General features: G+C 38.7%; 1 protein-coding gene across 2 annotated transcripts in view; it reads left to right on the forward strand.

The window, feature by feature from the left end:
• sgcd (sarcoglycan, delta (dystrophin-associated glycoprotein)) overlaps nucleotides 1-19,796 on the forward strand; it is a 134,018-nt gene that overhangs the window by 41,504 nt on the left and 72,718 nt on the right. For both annotated transcript variants that reach the window (XM_086057854.1, XM_086057855.1), the window contains exon 2: nucleotides 7,598-7,768. In XM_086057854.1, the coding sequence (XP_085913980.1) occupies nucleotides 7,667-7,768 (102 nt within the window). In that variant the 5' untranslated portion in view covers nucleotides 7,598-7,666. The remainder of the gene's footprint in view (nucleotides 1-7,597; nucleotides 7,769-19,796) is intronic.

Consider the following 19,796-nt stretch of genomic DNA (forward strand, 5'->3'; position numbering starts at 1 on the left):
TCATTTTTTTTTTCAAAGAGCAGACTTTTGCTACTTTTTCACTGGTCTCAGCTTCACAATTTTTAGTGACTCTTTGCCAAATATGCCGTCGAGTTGGTGCAATTGTTGTTAGTCTATTGAAAGCGCAACTCAAGGTGACTAAACTAAATTAGAAAAAAACGTCGGTTGACAGATAAAATGCTAATTAACAAACGTGGCCTTTTGAGAATTTCAGAGGTTTTGATTTACAAAGTTACAAAGAACAGACTTGAAAGAATCTGCTTATTAACATGTCTATCACAGTTGACTTTTGGTGAGAGAAGCGGGATCCACATGAATATGACAATACTGCACCCTGAATTAAAAGGCACAGTGTTACACATCAATCAAAACAGACCACCCAGTAATAAGTTTATCCAGGTTGACGTTTGGCAAGAGAAGTGGGGTCCACTTGATGAATAGTTAAACAAACCTGGTAACCTTTGCTTTGATACGCATGACACAAGGGCGGCCTTATGGTTCAAAAAGAGTCCACTTGGATGAATGAACATTAAGAAGTCTATCCTAGTTGTATTTTCGCGAGAGAATCGGGGTACAATTGATGAATATTGTGGGGAAACAACAGTATTCCGTTTGAAATGGTTGTTTTCACTTGAAAGTAGTTCACTTATTGAAGCTGACTTGGCAAGAGAAGTGGGATAAACATTAATATTTTTTAGGCATGAGCTATCTTATGCTATGAAATTTGAAGGCACTCATATTATTAAGATGGATATACTTGATGAATATAAAAAATACACTGAACCAACAACATTTTGCTTATAATAGGAAAGTAGTAATTGGTCTCAAGTATGTTGAAGTGATGCATCTCGACTGACAGACGAGCTTTTTGTGACGAGTGGGGAGCTCAGATAGCCAGGGTTGTTTGCAGAAGTGTGGCGAGTCTTCGAAATGGATTCTGTAAACGGTGATTTTCAGGATATTTACAATTTAAATTATAAACAGGCAATGACATTTTGGTAGGGTTGTCAAATACTTGCATTTTTTTGCTTTTTTCCTCCAATTTTGACGAAAAAAAAGCTTGTAGTTAGTGTATTTGAATAAATATTTTAAAATACCAATATGATATCATTCTTTAAGGGTATATACCAACTTAGGCTACGAAACACTCTACTCCTCATTGTTCCAAATGTTTTTGTTTTGCTTCAAGGCTTGTTGCAGCTACAGTATTGCGACAGTGGCCTTTGCCCTGATGGAGGACGATTCCATCACCACTTTCGCTCTGTACCTCCACCTGATATTGTTTGTGTCACCTTGCGACTCTCCAATCTGCAGCCAGGCTGTCCCGGCCTCCCGTTCCGGATGCGTCCAAATCCCAGATAACGCTCTTAATACTCTCACACTCTCTGCGGCCTCAACACTGCAGGCATCCATCTTAAATGTTTGGGGTTTTTTTGTCGGCTGGGCCTTTCTCCAGCAGATAAATGTAGCCCGGATTTGGGGATTAGCCTCTTTTCAAAGCGGATGCAAACCTCCCAAACTCAGAGTTGAGACGCTTGGATTTTTTAACGGCAAAGCTATCGCACTGCCGAGATCGTTGAATACACTCGATGACTTATCACTCGTCTCGTGTTCATGAATAGTTTCGTGCCAATTCTGAGCTAGCGTCTCAGTCTTAGATGTAAAAGGACAGAAAAAAAGTCCTGTTTTTCTAAATAATTTCCGGACGGAGGAGGGGGAGGGGCTTTATGTATGTGTGTGTGTGTATATATATGCATATATATATATATATATATATGTGTGTGTATATATATCTTTCAGTATATTCTTTTTCTGTTTAATGGAAAAATTTTTGGGGGGTTAAATAATTTTTATTTCGGTCCAATATATATATATATATATCCATCCATCCATCCATTTTCTGTACCGCTTGTCCTCACAAGGGTCGCGGGGTTGCTGGAGCCTATCCCAGCTGGCTTCGGGCAGTAGGCGGGGTACACCCTGTACTGGTTGCCAGCCAATCGCAGGGCACACAGAGACGAACAACCATACTCACACCTATGGACAATTTGGAGTGTCCAATTCACCTGCCATGCATGTTTTTGGAATGTGGGAGGAAACCGGAGTACCCGGAGAAAACCCACGCAAGCACGGGGAGAACATGCAAACTCCACCCAGGAAGGTCGAAGCCCGGACTTGATCTCACAACCTTTGCACTGGGAGGCGGACGTGCTAACCAGTCAGCCACCGTGCCGCCATATATATATATATATATATATATATATATATATATATATATATATATATATATATATATATATATATATATATATATATATATATATATATATATATATATATATATATATATATATATATATATATATATATATATATATATATATATATATATATATATATATATATATATATATATATATATATATATATATATATATATATATATATATATATATATATATATATATATATATATATATATATATATATATATATATATATATATATATATATATATATATATATATATATATATATATATATATATATATATATATATATATATATATATATAATAACATATCAAACTGGTTGCCCTTCACACTAATCAGTAGCCAATAAGTAGCTCTCACCACGACTGGCCTCTCAAAATGTCAAAATCCGCTTCTTCCTTGACAATGGCATTATGTTTTTGCGGTTCCATAGAACATTTACCCTGTTGAAGTTCCCTATTAAGAGCTAAAAATGAATTTACAAATTACCTGGTTTAATTCCCATGAGAAGTTTCGGTTTGCTCTTTTTCTTCTGCCAAACTTGCAGATGAGTCGACAGTCCACACTATCTCCTTTGTCCCCTGTTGTTCTCCCCCGTAAACAAACCTTTGGGGACCTTTTGCATGGTCAACGAGTCCGTTTACGCATGCGAAGGGGGAGGAGCCGCATTGACATGTTACCTTTTGCCGAGGCCGCATCTCCATCTGCCGTTAAAGGTCAAGCCATGACTGAATTCACGCCGCGACGTACGTGTGTCAGGAATTGGAATTGCCCCGGGGTAGGAGGCGTGTAGGGAGGGCACGGAAAAAAACACACACCAGAGATTCTTCGGAGAATGTCGACATTGAAATCTTTTCAAGATTTACCAATCAAAAGAAGAAAAAAAATGATGACTTTGTTCTCATGATTTACTTCTATCTTAAGAGATACCCCCCCCCCCCCCCCCCCCCCCCCCATATTTCTCTTGAGACTCTAATGAGATGTGGTGGCTTAAATGCGATGCAGCGACCACGGAATCAAGACAAACATCTTAATTCAAACATAACGTACAACAGCACTGGAATATATATCAACTCTCCTGCTCATTAATAGCTTTAAATTGTTGGTTGGGAAGAAGCTGCTAAACATGTCATCTCCCGCTGCGTTCCAGCAAGTTGCCCTCATTAGTGAATATTGCTTGATGCCCTGCGTCGTCTCCTGGTGCGGCGTCAACTTGAACAAATACATCCGAGCTCAAACAGATGCCTCAATATCTTTCCCTGGGGTTCAAAACATGATAATGAGGGCACCTTGATTCTGACATTTGTTTCCATCATATGTCGTGGTTGTTTTTAGAGACAGGCATTTATTGGAGGGAGGGTTTTATTTGTACAAGTGCCAAATTGTTGGAATAATATTAAATTGCGTTAGAAGTTATGTCAAGTGAAGTGGAATTGGAGGGAGGCGCTTATTTTTCCAAAGGGGGTCACCCACAAGGTGGTTAAATAGGGTGTGGCATTTATTCGAGGGACTCTTGAATTTAATCTTTTTTTTTTTCAATTTTAGTCAATAAGGTGGAAGCTATTGTGGTAACAATAGGGTCTATGAACCAAGACACAATAGTTCTTGAAAAGGCTGATGTCTATTTCAGGCAGGCATTTATTTTTATTCATTGGAACGACACACCCAGTGACTAACTTGGTAGTTGTTTTTTTACTAGACTTTTATTTTTCTGTTACAGTTATTTGCTGTTACTGTTTCCTGATGATGGAGAAAAGGCAGGCTTCTATTCAAGGGAGGTGTTAAATTTTCACAAGTGACTAACTGTGGTGCATTGTCAATTAGATGAGCATTACCGTACTAACAATAGAGATTATGAACAAAGACACAGCAATTTTTTTGGGGTTCTAGTGCAAAGGGGAAGTGCGTCTCTTTGATAAACTTGCCAGCAAGCTGAATCCTCGTGGTATTTGTTCACAAATACTACAAGAATCCGTCTTGTACTGCTCCCCTGATACGTTCGCCACCAACCTTTGATAGGTTGGACCAATCAGCCGTTGATAAGGGCGGGACATGCAGCTGTGACAGAACCAGGAAGCGTTAATTTGTTCAAGTGAATGACAGTTGATTATAAACATTTGTGGGTTAAATGTATTTGGGCTTTTGCAAACGAATACCTAACAACAAGCTCATAAGCCTCGGCCACTCACAGAAGAAAGCTTGCCTTTTCACACGACGTGATTTTCTGTTTGTTGGAGGCGTAAAAGGCCGCCATTCAGCTAATGAACGCTTGTGTGTGAAATGTAACACGTCTGTTACAGCGCTCCAGATGCGAGTGGCAGGATTTGAAAGTGAACAGATGAAGGAGAAATGGACTCAAAGAAAGAGAGCTTAACCTTTATGTTTAATTTTTTTTTCCAGTCCGCCTCAATTCATCCTCGCCTCCATTAATTTGGAAGTAGGAGTGACACTAATGGCCGCCAGTTCGTGGCCAGTGCCGCCTACCTGCTTAATTAGACGAAGCAGGCCGTCCGAAATTATGCACATTAAATGCAAACGTTGGCATCTATGCCTCCCCTCTAATCGTATCAGCTGGCTACCACTACGAGTCTTTTTTTGACCCCATGGATTATAATGAAGGAGCTACCGTATTCAAAGTCCATCATGTGTATCATGTATACTTTGAAATAATGGTTGAGAGTGCTCTGGTGTCTATTAGGGACACGGTCTTTATTAGGAGGGAGGCCTTTATATGTGTTGTTTAGATTAATAACCAATACTGTATTTTCTCTATGTTGTTCCAATTAGTCGCCAAGTAGGGGAAAATAAATACCTCATTCAAATATTCCCCCTTGTTTTCCTCCTTGGCAGAAAATAGATAACAGCAAGTACCTGTATCATGGTCTCTAATAGATGCATTGTTTCATTTAATTGCAGGGTAGAAAAAAATTAACACCTCCCTCAAATATTCACCAACCTTTTCCCCATCATCTCAAAATAATAATGGTGGGCACTTGTAAAGTGGCCCCTTCGTGAATGGATGCTGCATTTCAATTAGTCAGAGGGTAGAGTAAACATTTCATGCCTCCCACAATTAAGCACCTCGCTGTTTGTAAAATCTCAGGAAATAATAATGGCTACTAACTGTTATTATACGCAGTAACAGGCATTAAGTGTAAGAAAAATAAATGCCTCCCTCAAATAGACACCTTTCTTTCCCCTATCACAACAAAAATTGTTAAGTGTATTTTTTCTCAGTTCATAGATGCTATTGTTCCCACACAAACAAAAAATGTGGCCCGCTCAGCTTGTAAAGTAAATGCAAGCCTCCCTCAAACGCCTATAAAATTAATGCTAGTAGCTGTTGACTCAGTTCAAGAATTATATTGTCAATATTGTAGTGGGCCTTCAATGAGGCGACACTGCAATTTAGTCGCTGAAGCGTCATGAAACCCAAGACAAATAAATGCCTCCCTCGAATAGGTGCCCTGTCAAGAAAAAAAACTGACTGTGACTGTTGTTTAGGTTCATAAACTCTATTGTCAGCATAATAGACACTGCACCACAATTCATCGCGTGTGCATCGTTCCACCTAAATACAAATAAACACCTTCCTTAAATAGATGCATAACTGAAATATGGTGTTATTAGGTGATATGATCTAACAGGTAAAAAACTAAACAAAAAAACATACCAGTTATGCAAATCACAAATACACCCTGCTCATTAGTAATTAGTCAAGGAACTACCCCTTGATTTTACCCTCTTCACGCCTCCCCGCAGCATTGATTTTATTTTTCTCAGCATGAAAAAGGAAGGGCAAGTAAAGTTCAGAAGCAAGAAATCTTGACTCCTCCTCCATTTCCTCCATGCCGGGACATGCTAATTTCAAGAGCGGTAGCCCCAACTCAGGACCCGGCTCACATACAGTCTTTTTAATTCCAGCCCGCAGCAGAGCGGCGCCACCCTTCATTAACCTGCCCCAACCTGCTCGTTTATTCACACTCTAGCCCTAATTAGGCAACGGTATACGTGTGTGTGTGTGTGTGTGGGTGTGTGGGTGTGTGTGTGTGTGTATCTCGCTGTGTGTGTTCTTCAACTTTATATGCGGAATAGAAAAGAAAGAATTTCATGAACTATGGGCCAAGAGATGGATTTTTATCAGCAGGACGGAGTCTGGGTGTGTGTTGGAGGTTTCATGAAGAAAGCAAGACACGTCAATTAAATTGAAGAGGAGGTCTTTGGGGAGAAAAGTTTAGGAGATCGGGGAAGGTTCAGTCTGAAATTAGTCTTACCTTGCTGGCCAATTAAGTGGCTCATATACACAAACAAGCATTCACACTCACATTCACACCAATTTTATTTAATTAATCAATTTTCTTTCAAATGTTTTTATTTGATTTTTACCTTACCTAAATTATCTTTGAAGTGAAAGTAGATGTCTTGTGAAATTTGGCACGTCAAAGAAGACTACGAATTTTGAATGATTGAAAATATCATCAATAAAATGAGGCTTCAAAATCGTGAAAAATAAAGCCGTTGTCTCTGCTCCTCTACGCTGTGGGTGTGTCAGTTGAATGTGCTGAAACCACACCCCACTGAAAAATGGATGCTACTTCATGTAGCAGCTTTTTTTTTTTTTGCCTGCACATCCTTACATGTTTGAGCTGAGATAATTAAATAAAAAATAAAATAAAATAAAAAACCGAACCTGAAATGGTGATGGGGGGGGGGGGGGGTTGTTGAAAGCTTTAGCGCCATAATGAAGTTACATTTACAATCTGCAATACTGCACCGCACTTTTTTTTATTGGCACTACGAATCTGTGACATGCCAAAAGTGAAGCGTGGAGAGTCTCTGTCATGGAAATGCACAAATACAGTCAATGAATGGAACCAAAAGCTATTTTCTACACGGTCCCCTACTATTTCTACATGTGCAAAGGTCAATTAACAATTTTTTTTCTCTATTGTCCAATTCAGACGCTTTGTTATAACTGTCGGTTTTTGCACGGTAGAATTGTGAAAAGGGGCTGCGGCATGACTTTTGTTCTGAAGGCCGGCAAAGTTGCGCCATCAACTTTTACTTTTTATAGTCAAATAAAGCAGCATCATCACAACAACGTCACGGCTGGTGACTAATTGCCATTTTACTTTTTCTAATATTCGAGTGGCGCCTGCAACGTTGCTAATTGGCTAAATCACAGTCGTTTAACACGGAAACAGTCAAGCTCAATGACCACTCGGGGAGTTGAGGCCGCCGGCCAAGCTTCCTTGTGACTCCTTTTTTTTTTCTTCTTTTTTTTTTTGCTGATCCGCTCTACTTGTCGCCTCTCTTTTCCAAAGCGATGACGATGGGAGGCGAGCGGCGGCGGACGACTGAGGAGTCGTAATGATCATGTGGCCCCCGAGAGGATGATCAGCTCAGCGGCGGCCCGCCCGGATCGCTCAGCCGCCTCGTCTCAGGTGATTAGGGAAAGCCCAACGGACGCCGACTCAGCACACTCGCACGCTGAGGTGAGCTCTCTCTTTTTTTTCCCTGTTCTTTTTCTTTAAGTCTGCATTCTACTCTGGAGATACGTAGCTTATTTCTTACAGTCTGTTAGTCGCCAAACATTGGGTATGGCACTATAAGACTTGGTTGTATAGATAAGTTTGGGCATTTGTAAAATTTACTTTGGGGTACCAACATGTTATGGTAGGGTACTCAAAGATGGAGCTTGCTGTTAGGAGTACCAAAATAATGTTTTTCTCCAGTTATGCACACTACACAAGGGTACCAAAATAACAGAGTTTTGCCTCTTTCAATTAGGATAGCAAAGGAAAGGAAAAAAGTACCAAATAAAAAGCATCCATTCATCTGATTTCACGCTGTCGGAGCTGACAGATGGCATAAATGGTCATATTTCATCGGATGAATAGAGTGCATGCTGAAGCTAAAATAGTTCACCTTTCCCGCCGCTTTTTTTTTACTAGCAATTTATACAATTTTCTATCATTTAAGACCATTCTTTCCCACTTTCCCAAAGTGACAAGCACAGCAGTTACTCAACCTGCCTCAACCTGAAGCATTCACTTTTCAATCTTACGAATGCCCGCAGAAACAAAAGCGCCTCAATTAGGGGCACGGAATTCACTGCGGAATAATAGTTTGAAGCATCTGAGAGTGAATTTCGCAGTGATAGAATCGCTGTGCTCGACGTGCTCCATGCATCCGAGCCGCCGGCCAATTTGACATCATTGAAGTAATTAGTCGCCGCCTTGTAAGCGGGCAGGAAGCGGCCTCTCCAGTGAATCAAGCCAAAGGCGCCGGTACGCTGCAACGTATTATCATCCCACCACGGCACTAAAAGGGATTTTTCAGGTGTTTCCCGAGGCAACCCCCAAAAATTGATTTATGAAATCAAACTAGAAGGCGCAATATCAAAATCTGTCATGTCTGCTAGATTTGTAAGCGTGTATGTATCAGGCTTGCTTTTATGGTGTACACGCTGTAAAAAAAAAAAAAGACAGATTGAACTGGAAACAACTTTTGGCAGCTGCTGGATGTTTCCGGCTTCTTTAGGATTTGCTGGCTCCCTTTACAAGCTTTATTTAAAGGTAGGGTGACCAGATTTTCAAAAATAAAAAAACGGGACACGAAACTTTCGCTGAAAATGAAATATACAGCAAATTTCACCACATTTAATCGCTAGTCAATCTTCCTCAACGGGGTTGCTAATGCTAAATGCAGTCTTGGTTGACAGTTAAACAGCGTTAAATACTCACCATTATGCAACTTTTTCTGCTCTGTCCCAATAGCTATTAGAAGCTGGCTGTGACATTGAGCTTGTGCCGGTCTCGCATTGCAAACTTGCGTCGTCTGACCGGTGAGTGGCGACCTCAGTGGATAGTAGGACTACATTTCCCATGAATCTTAGATGCAAAACCAGGAAGTAGTTAAAGTTCCATTCGATGTATGCTATTCATTAGATGCAAACGTGAATTTGGAAGTAAATAGGAAGGAATTTAACAGTTAAAACCATTTAAAGGGAATTTATCGTAACGATCGCTATGACAGCTGCGTGATTGATATAGACATGGTTAAAAACAAAAAACAGACAAACAAAACGAGGTTGGTGAAATCCGCCAGGAGACGCAAGCTATTCGCAAACTTTTTGGCAAAGCTGTAATTTGTTGAAAAACTCACCTTGTTTTTATTCTCAGGCCTAAAACTGTGTGATATAGACAAAATGTGCCAATCCTGAAGCTAATAAATAACGCATTAGTCGTTCATTGACATTTTTGGGATCTCTAACACCTAGCAGAGATTTAATTGATTTGATTTGATATGTTCAACTGCTTAGCATATGTTGACCTACATTTTATTAAATTATTTTCTTTAGTGGAAATACTTCTGTCATCTTACAGGTGCTTGTTTTTTTTCTCCACGCTCTTGGCTTGTATTATCAGTAGATGAGATTGTGTTTGTATGTTTACATCAAAGAAAATGAGAAAAATAAAGTATTTGTCTTGTCTGTAATGAATGTCAAGTGGTTTCATTAATTCATGCAAATTTAAGCAAAAAGAAAACACAACAAAACGCAGCAAAGTCTGTAATTGATTCCTGCTTGTCAGAGATGAGATAATCAGCCCGCTCTGACTTGCTCTGTGGTCCTGTTGACACCTCGGGAGCGTTTAGCTGAACAACACCAAATCAAAGTCTACTCGACAGTCATGAGGAGAATCTGAAGTGCGGGCTGCAGCCATTGGGACAGGGATGGACAACTTAAATGCTGGAGGGGGTGACACCATTTTTCAGGAGTACTAAAGGGGGGCCACTTAGGACCATACACATCATAACCAGATATATGACAATTTTATTTATTTTGTTTTATAAGAATCAACTAGCTTTAAATTTTTACTATTATTGCTTTTTATGAGGCTGTTTTTTTGCGCACTAGGAGCAGAAAATGACCTGCCCCGAAACTGTCGCTAACATTTTTACTTTTATGTTTGTCCTGCATAGCAATTAAAATCCACAAAAAAAATAATAGGCCTACTGACAATGTAGTAGGGCTGGGCGATATGGACCAAAATTCATTTCCCGATTCATTTTTGGCTCACAAGTAGTTTTATTGAAATTTCAGTAAATAGTGGCTCAATCAAATGAATAAATAATAAATGGGTTTCTTCACCTGGTTCATGTAAATGCTCAGTTGTCCAACTAATAAAACGTAAATATCAACGCTGCATAACCATTTTTAAACTAAATCTCTGCAAGGTACATAGTTAAATACAAATATATCTTAAAGAAAAATTGCCTATAAACTATAATCAGCTAATCTTTTGCTGATATCTATTCACGAGAAAAGTGCAATATAAATGGTTTACTGAAATAAAACTACAGAATTTCTTCCCCTTTCTGACATATCCACAGATGCAAACAAGGATCATTACAAAGGCACAAAATATGACAAACCCTAACTTGTGGACGGTTTTACGACTGGGGCTCCTGTGGTGCGCAGCTTCACACACTTTATACTTAAGTTTGCGGCACTGTTTAAACGGTGAAAAGTATTTGTGTTGCTTCCACCCCTCGCTAGAACTTGCCCATCGCACCCCTCTCAAGGTAGCGAGTGTCGTGAGTTCTTGCTAGCTGGCCGCTAGCCACATTCATGCTCACCAACTTCTTGTTTTCAGGCTGCTCGCTGGCTCGCTCGCTGTTGCACGCCGGGCCTGCTCGCTCCCTCCCTATATATTGTGATTTCTTCTTCTTCTTCTTCTTCTAACAAATCAATTCTTAGGAGAGGAGAGACAGGTGCTTCACAAGTACTAAGTGGGGAGAGATTTGTCCAAAAAATATTCACACAAATAATTTTGTGATTTTCACGTGTTTTTCAGATCCACAAATGTATCCGCGATATTCTCATGTCTTTTTTTTAATTTTGTGCGTGCATTTTCCATGACTTATGCTTGCGAGTTGCAGTGAGTTTGTGGATCGTTGCTCACGCGCATTTATTTTCGAGACAAACATCACGCTGTTTCGAGATATTCACACACACAAGCGCTCAGATATTCACGTGTCTAAGGCGCGTTCCTCCGCCGTCCACGGGGAGGCAGTGTTACTGTATCCATTGAACGTGAACGAGCCGTTTCGGTTTCTTGTTTAAAATGAGACATTATGTGTTTATTTTGCACAAGTCGGAAAACAAAATGCGACCTTAGTTTGTTTCCCTTGAGCTTGTTTTGATTTCACTTGAAAGACACCCTTCTTCTACTGTTAAATGTTATTTTTCTAAGCCGCTTAAGCAGCAGTCAATCCTTGCATACCCGCGATTCGACATTGGCTTACTTGAGGATTTTTTTTTTTGTTTCTGTTTTTAGTATTTTTTTAATTTCTATATTTCTTTAGTTGTTTTCTCTTTTTTGTGTTTTAGATTTATTCACCACCCCCTCGCCCAACCATTTTTTCTCAGTTTTCGTGCAAAACGTATATTGAATTTTTATTACAGAGGCCTGATCATGTGATTATCAGCTGAAAAAGATCGGAATTTAAATTTTCTTAATTTTTAAAGTCAAGTTTATTTAATTTATCTGAACTGCTGCCTGTTTACAGTCATATAAAAGGTATCGTGTTGGGATACCTTTATTGAAATTTATCAAAAAATATATATTAAAAAAATAATTAGATACTCAAAATTAAGTGACCTGGACTCGGATTTGGGCGCAGAATTTTTTTGGACTGTGACTTCCCTAATTTTTATCAGCTTTTTAAAAAGATTTCATTGGGGTTTGTCATTTAAAAAATACACATTCGATTAGCCTACCTTGCCAGTTTTTGTAATGTGGTAGGAAACATGCAAAGTCAACACATAGATTGAAATCAAGGTCTCCCATCTGTGAGGCAGACTTCTTACCCACTACACCACCGTGCCATCCGACTGGAAGCTATAAACTGTACTAAAATGCTGCGTGCAATGCAAGACCGCCTATTTTTAGTATCGGGATCTGAAATCCCCCTTTTTGCCTTGAATTAATTTCACAATGGAGAAAGTAATACCTTACCCCTGCACACTTCCAAGATTCTGCTCCCAGGACATAAATATTGACACATCTCTTCCTGGATTTAATATTTACTCGGCGTGTCTCGGGCGACGTCCCGGCACGCGAGCACACATGCCCCGCAGCCTCTGTGTTTCTGCCAGTCGGCTCTTTGTGTGTTTTTTTTTCTTTTTCGTACTTTTTCCCAGAGCTCCCACTTTATATTTTATCGGCTTCTTTCTGAAAGCATTCAAACAAGCAATCCGCCGCCGTTATTTGTGCGCGTCAAAAGCGCTTCGCTCAACGGAAGCGTAGAGGAACTTTTACCTACTGCATTGTTTAAAGGAAGCTTTTCGTAAATATTGATGCGAATGTGGCCTGGGAATGGAAAAATGCAAAATATGACACAAGTTTGGTCAAAGTTTTTTTGCGTCCTTAACATCCTCAAATGCTGCTTTAACAATTTAAAACAGAACTAGCCAAAGTGTGCTTTCACATAGCCATTGTGATTTCCCCTGTTAGGATAATTCAAAGATTTTGTATTTTCATCTATTTTATAACATCAATGATGCAATTTCAACATTTTTTGTCCATTAACGGTCGGTCTGTTTCCAAGAAATGGAGCTGTCAAGTGTTAAGTGGCACAAACACAGCCCCAAAAAAAAGTTTTGTGAAAGTGTCAACAACTTTGTGAGATTTACTTCGCTCTACCTCCTTACTTTTTGACAGTAGTGAAGAAAGTGAGCAAAAAAAAAGAAAAATAGTCTGGGCTGGAAGTGATGGCAGCTGATGCGGCAACAGAACTCAGAAGCTCTCCTCGTTCTTTGACCTTCTCTCACGCTGTTAAAAATAGCCCCGCGACGACCGACAAAGGCAAAAAAAAAAAACTCTGGCATTTTAATGCACTCCCCATGTCCCTTTCTACACAATAATGGCCGCCTGAAGAGTCCTCCCATGAGGCCTTATGATAATAGGTCCATATGCGACGTCACACTGACACTAATTAATAGCTACACCGAACTCCAGTGCGACCGACCTCCACACGTTTCCCATTAGGAGCAAATTATTTAGCATTGTGACCTTTTCTTTAAAGAGGCACAGGCTTACCAGATTAGAGAGCTCACGGAAGGATATCTTCAAGGACTCGCCATTGTTGCCATTGTAGCCGTGTAGTTGAAGAAACGCTTCAAGCTGAAAATTCTGTGAACTTTTCAGAAAACTGCTGCCGCTTGCACTTATTTAAAAAAATGTTCATGGCAATCACCCGTGCAAGAGTCTTTACGTAACATTTTGCAAGAAGAATAAAGCTCGAACGAGAAGTGACAGATCAGCGTTTTTTGACCAAAACGTCAAGCATTCAGCTTGTGTCAGATTTGTTACATTGCCATTGTGCTGAAAGTGTGGGGAGGGAAAAATAAATTGCGCAACCAGGAAGTTAAAACTGAAAAACGATAAGATAGCCATTGGTCACGCTTTTTCCCCTTCTTTTTTCCCCTTCTTTTTTCCCCTTTTCAGCTTCCGTAGCCTGTTTCATATTTCACCTGGGATCGCCGGGATGAAAAAAAAAAGAACCTTACATAAGACATATGTAAGCAGAAATTGAAAACTTTCAAAGAGATTGACATCAGGGTTATTATAGTTATGGAATTTTCATTTTAGTTAGTTTTTATTTCGTGTTTTTAAACTTAGTATTAATTAGTTTTCAGGAAGGTTATTTTAGTTTTTATTAGTTTTAGTTTTTTAAATGTTTAGTTTTAGTTAGTTTCAGTATTAGTTTTCTTTTCTTTTTTCTTTAATGTGTATCACCTGTGCGCAATAATTAATAAACACCATGGTCAAATGAAAAAAATAACGCATTTCTTACCTAGCGTTGCAATTCGGCTGAGTTAAATGAAAAAGCAGGCGAGCCGATGGAGCCAAAAGTCAAGCAGGCAAATTTGTCGCCCAGGACTTGACGTCATCTGAAGGTGCTTTTCTATTGGCTGCTGCTAGATGACATCATTTCTGTGTGACACACTTTCAAACGTCTTTATTCCGGTTAATACTGAAATAAAAATACTTGCAATCACATTTAAAATCATCCCCAAAGGTTCATGTATTAAATTAATGACCAAAGACTAAAACAAAGGACATTTTTGCTATAATTATAGTTAGTTTTAGTTAGTTTTGTAAATGTAAAATGTAGTTTCAGTTAGTTTTCGTTTTTTTAAAAAGCATTTTTGTTTTTATTTTATTTCGTTAACGGAATTCTTTTTGGAATTTTATTTTTTTCTGGAGTTTTCGTTTACTAAAATAACCTTGATCGACATGAAGGGCAAATCAAAAGACTGACATTGGAAAACCTGGTAATATATCATTTCTTTAAAAATGTTTTTTATCATGGTCATGAAAATCCTAAAAACTTATGGAAAAAAAAATAAATGTTCAATTTATTTTCCAAGTCATTAAAAACAGGGGCGGAGCTATGTTGGTGGTCTGGCCTGGCCACCCCACATCTAGTGGAAATTTTTCCAAATGTGCTGCCATTTTCACATAGGTGCAGTATTCTTTGATCACATGATACTCTGCCATAAAATGTGTATATTAACTGTAATATTTAAAGTATAAAAGCAACATTTAGAATTGTGACGAATTGGACTTTTTGTGTCATTGCAATGTCGGTTAATTTGATTTGATTTCCTAGAAAGGTTTGGAAAAGTCATGGAAAAATACTCCGTGGATAATATTTAAAATGAAGTGCAATGTCACGTTATGTATTTGGGCAGACATGTTCATGTGACGAGCTAAACGGCTAATTGAGACGCAACGTCTAGTATCGAAGCCGCGCGCGTTATTTGCCTTTCTAAATATGCCAACCGGTAGATTTAGATAAATATTTTTGAACGCAGGCAGATTTCCAGCTGGGTTTCCTGACGTATTCGCTTAATTGCAAATGTGCCGCTACGACGCCGACGCGCCCGCCCCGCACACACTACACCGCACACCACGCTCCACGCTACACACACTCGTGCTGGTAGACCAGCTGCTTGCTGAGCGGAGGGAGGCGCAGCCGTTGAATTATTAAACGAATCAACATATCCCGCGCTTGTGTGTTCATGTGAAATCGGTAATGAGGCCGCAGGAGATGCGTCCATAAGTTGTTACACAAGTCGTACTGTGTCTCCATTTGTCCCGGACTCTGTTAAAGTGTGCGAGTGTCACGACTTAGTTCTTTCAACTCCCCGTCCGCTCCCGCTTGATAACAGCGTTCATTATCGGTAATCTCACCAAACCATCGGGTCCGGGGTTTACATGATTTTTTTTCTTCAAATGGGAAATACGGAGTCACTGTTATGGAGCCAGAACTTAAAAAATGAAACTTAAATGTGCCAAAAAAATTCTGACATTTGCATGCTCGTCTTTAAAATCTTGAAAGTGTGATTAATATTTTTATCAAATATTTTTCAAAAAACGCATGACCAAAATTTCCTTGATAGTGGCCCCACATTGTGTTCCTTCTGGTGTGTGCGTTTTGGCCACCAGGGGGCAGAAAATACAGACAAAAACTCCAACAAGCATTCTTTGCAGATGATAAAGAATCTGTTGTGTGTTTACTATGTGGCTCATTTCAAAGGCGTTTGATCAAGTGCTTCCACATCACACTCCTCCGAGCAAGCTTTTTATGAGTCTTGTTTTGAGCACTGGAAGCAGAAAATGACCTCCCCTGAAACTGTCGCTAACCTTTTACCGTATGTAGCATGTAGCGCGCTAATGAGTATCTATGGAAGTCTGCATTATTTATAAGATGTCTTGCTCATCGGTGTTCCCCCGCAGGCTACATCATCATCATTATCGACGCCCGACCCTTATCGGAGCGCCTCACAACCCTGCCTAGGGTGGTCCTGTTTGTCAGTCTGGATGAAGGACTTCTTTAGATCGCAAACCAGTGGAGGCTGAACCAATTATGCGCAAATTATTATAAATTCATTACTGTTTTTGCCTTAAATAATGGCTTGAGATAAATAAATGCCTCCCTCAATAGACCTTTTTTCGCCCATCAGGGAATAAATCAGATAGAAGCTTTATTCATCTCAGTGACATGCCAGAATTGGAGATCCCATTTGAACTCTGTTGCTAACCAAAACAGCAGCATAGAAAGATGAAGAAGGAAGAGATTTTAGTGTTCTAAAAAATGTGTGTCTGTACTTTTGATTTAAATAAATGCCTATTATATATCATAATGTTTACGTATTTAGACACTAACAGGAACTTGTAACTTTTTTAAGCTGCTGTAAAATGTTTATAATATCCTTCAGAAGCCACAAGATGGTGGCAGGGCACTATTTTTGTCTAAATGAGGCTCCTCAACCCACTTCAATTGAGTTACTTGTCCCCAAGAAGTCACAAAATGGCACCAAAGCACCGCTTTTGTCAGGAAGAAGTGCCTCAACTCACTTCAACATAGTTCCTCGGAACCAAAATACCGCACAATTGCAGCAAGGCACTACTTTTGTCTGAATGAGGCTCCTCAACATAGTTCCTTGTCACCAAAATACCACAAAATGGCAGAAAATTACTGCTTTTGTCAAAGGCTCCTCATCTTAGTTTCTTGACACAAAGATAGCACAAAATGCCAGCAAATCACTACTTTTGTCAGGAAGAAAGCTCCTGAACTTAGTTTCTTGACACCATGATAGAACAAAATGGCACCAAAGCACTACTTTTGTCAGGAAGAAGTGCCTCAACTCACTTCAACATAGTTCCTCGGAACCAAAATACCACATAATGGCAGCAAAGCACTACTTTTGTCTGAATGAGGCTCCTCAACATAGTTCCTTATCAGCAAAATACCACAAAATGGCAGAAAATTTCTGCTTTTGTCAAAGGCTCCACATCTTAGTTTCTCGACACAAAAATAGCACAAAATGGCAGCAGAGCACTACTTTTCTCTTAGTGAGGCTCCTTAACTCACTTCAGTTGAGTTCCTTGTCACCAAGATGTCACAAAATGGAAGCAAAGCACTACTTTTTTTTCTGAATGAAACTCCTCAACTTACTTCAACATAGTTCCTTCTTTGTGACCAAGATGCCAGTAAATGGTGGCAAAGCACTACTTTTTTATGGCTTGACAAAATGAAGCTAATCCACTGCTAAAAGATGGCTCCCCTCAATCTGCACTAAAGTAGATAAACAAACGCCGGCCCCCTACCCCCCCCCCCCCCCCCCACCCCTTCACAATGGAGTGTTATGCCCAGCACTGGTAGAACCTTCCCCCCCGCTTCATCTGATAGTGGTTAGAGTGCATTTCGGTGTATTGGGCACTACGTTTTGTACAACATCCTACTAAATTCCGATGTGAACAGATGCAGCTTGAGAGAACTCGTATCTGTTGACGGATGCGCTGTTATTCTGTTTATGTGACAAAGCGCGCAGGCCACAAATGCATAACACTGATCAAGCAGCAGATACAAACACACACACACACACATGCACGCACTAACACTCACGCACGCACACACAATCGTTGTGCTTATCGGCAGACTGCAGATCACCTCTAAACTATGTTCATTTCAGGGGATGGCATCGTCAATAGCACTTGGGCTCCGATTCACTTACACACACACACGCGCACGCACACACTCGCGCTAGTACGCGCGTTGCCATTCAGCCGTGTGCAAATGAGTGCGTTGAGTGCATTTCTCACCTTGCAAGAAACCCGAGCGAAAATCAATTTGGGGCGAGAAGAAGAAGCGGTCAAGGCTGCAGTCTCCAGTTCATGTTTTGGGTTTGCTTTTAAGTGACACTTAATTGTACCAAGATATGTTAAAGTGAAGTCAAGTCAACATTTTTGCTTACGTTATGTTGTATGCGCTCCCACTCGTGTAAACGCGGCATTGTGATGTGGAATATGAACAAAGCAGAAAAATCCACGCGTTTAAATGCATCTCAGGGAGGCGGCCATTTTCTCTGCCACTTCCTGTCGATTGAAAATGGCAACACAGTGCTAAAGGGCTCAACTTGCAAACGGCGAACATGACGGTCATTTTTTTGTTTTTTTCCCCTTGAACTTTAAATATTAGGTTATTAGTTTCCCTTGCCTTTTTACCACTTTATTTTTCTAATTATATGGATTTTTCTTTTAATTGTGCATTTTTTTTGGGAACGTTATGGACCACTAATTTCACAAGACAAAATTATTATTTTTTATTACAATTTTTTTCTGGAAATGTTGCAACTTTATTCTCAAAATATCACAACTCATTTTTTTTTTGTACAATATGTTCTCTTAAGATTGCAATGTTGTTCTCATATTCCAACTTCATTTACAATACATTGCAGCTGTTTTGTTTGTTTGTTTGTTTTTTGCGGTTTTAGCCTATAACTTTTTCTGCTAAAATGGCATTTTTTATTTTACTTTTTCCCTGGAATAATAAAACTAAGATTTTTTTCCTGTAGTATCAAAACTTTATTTCAATATTGCCACTCCTCCCTTCTAATATTGTTAAAATGTTAAGTTTTTTTTTTATCACAATAATACTGTTTTTCTCAAAATATCACAACTTTGTTGAAATAATAGTGACGTTTTCTTTTGCTTTTGCCATTTTATTGTCTTAAATATTTTTTTCTTTTAAAAGTACCATTTAATTCTCATAATATTCTAAATGTTTTGTAATATTGAAAATTATTTACTGTAGAAATTGTTTTATCGCATGATGTATGCCTATTTTCTTATTTTGAAAAATCCTTTTGAAAAGAACACCATTTTGTATTTACTACCATTTGTGTCCCCGAAAAAAAACTTGTTGTTTAAAGTAAAAATTAATTACATATATATATATATATATATATATATATATATATATATTTAAACAACTCAAAATTTGTATTAATAATATTTTATTTTTGTTTACGACTATGCCAATTTTGTAATTGTGGAGTGTAGTAATTGAAATTGTAATTGAATTTCGATTAATTGCACAACCCTCAATACTATTTTTTTTTAAACACTCGCAATATAAAAGCGTACAACTGTGCCACATACATCATCTGAAGCAAGGTAAACATCAATATTTATCTAAAGTATCACAAAAATATCAAATAAAACGAATCATATTCACCAGAGATGCACATTTTAATTGCATTAATGTGTGCAGGCGTGTTTCGCTAAAAATTGTCTGTAACAAGGAGGGCTTAATTAATCTGCCGATCAATAAAAATAAAAATAAAAATCACTGTAAGTGCAACTAAGACATGTCTGCCATCTAGTGGTGAATGGTGATTTTACAGATTAAAACTAATTAAATTATTATCACAATAATACTGTTTTTCTCAAAATATCACAACTTTGTTGAAATAATAGTGACGTTTTCTTTTGCTTTTGCCATTTTATTGTCTTAAATATTTTTTTCTTTTAAAAGTACCATTTAATTCTCATAATATTCTAAATGTTTTGTAATATTGAAAATTATTTACTGTAGAAATTGTTTTATCGCATGATGTATGCCTATTTTCTTATTTTGAAAAATCCTTTTGAAAAGAACACC

This window comes from Leptonotus elevatus, chromosome 16 (assembly GCF_054856555.1).
Source record: "Leptonotus elevatus isolate MCC_2025b chromosome 16, RoL_Lele_1.0, whole genome shotgun sequence".
NCBI classification, from domain to species: Eukaryota; Metazoa; Chordata; class Actinopteri; order Syngnathiformes; family Syngnathidae; genus Leptonotus; species Leptonotus elevatus.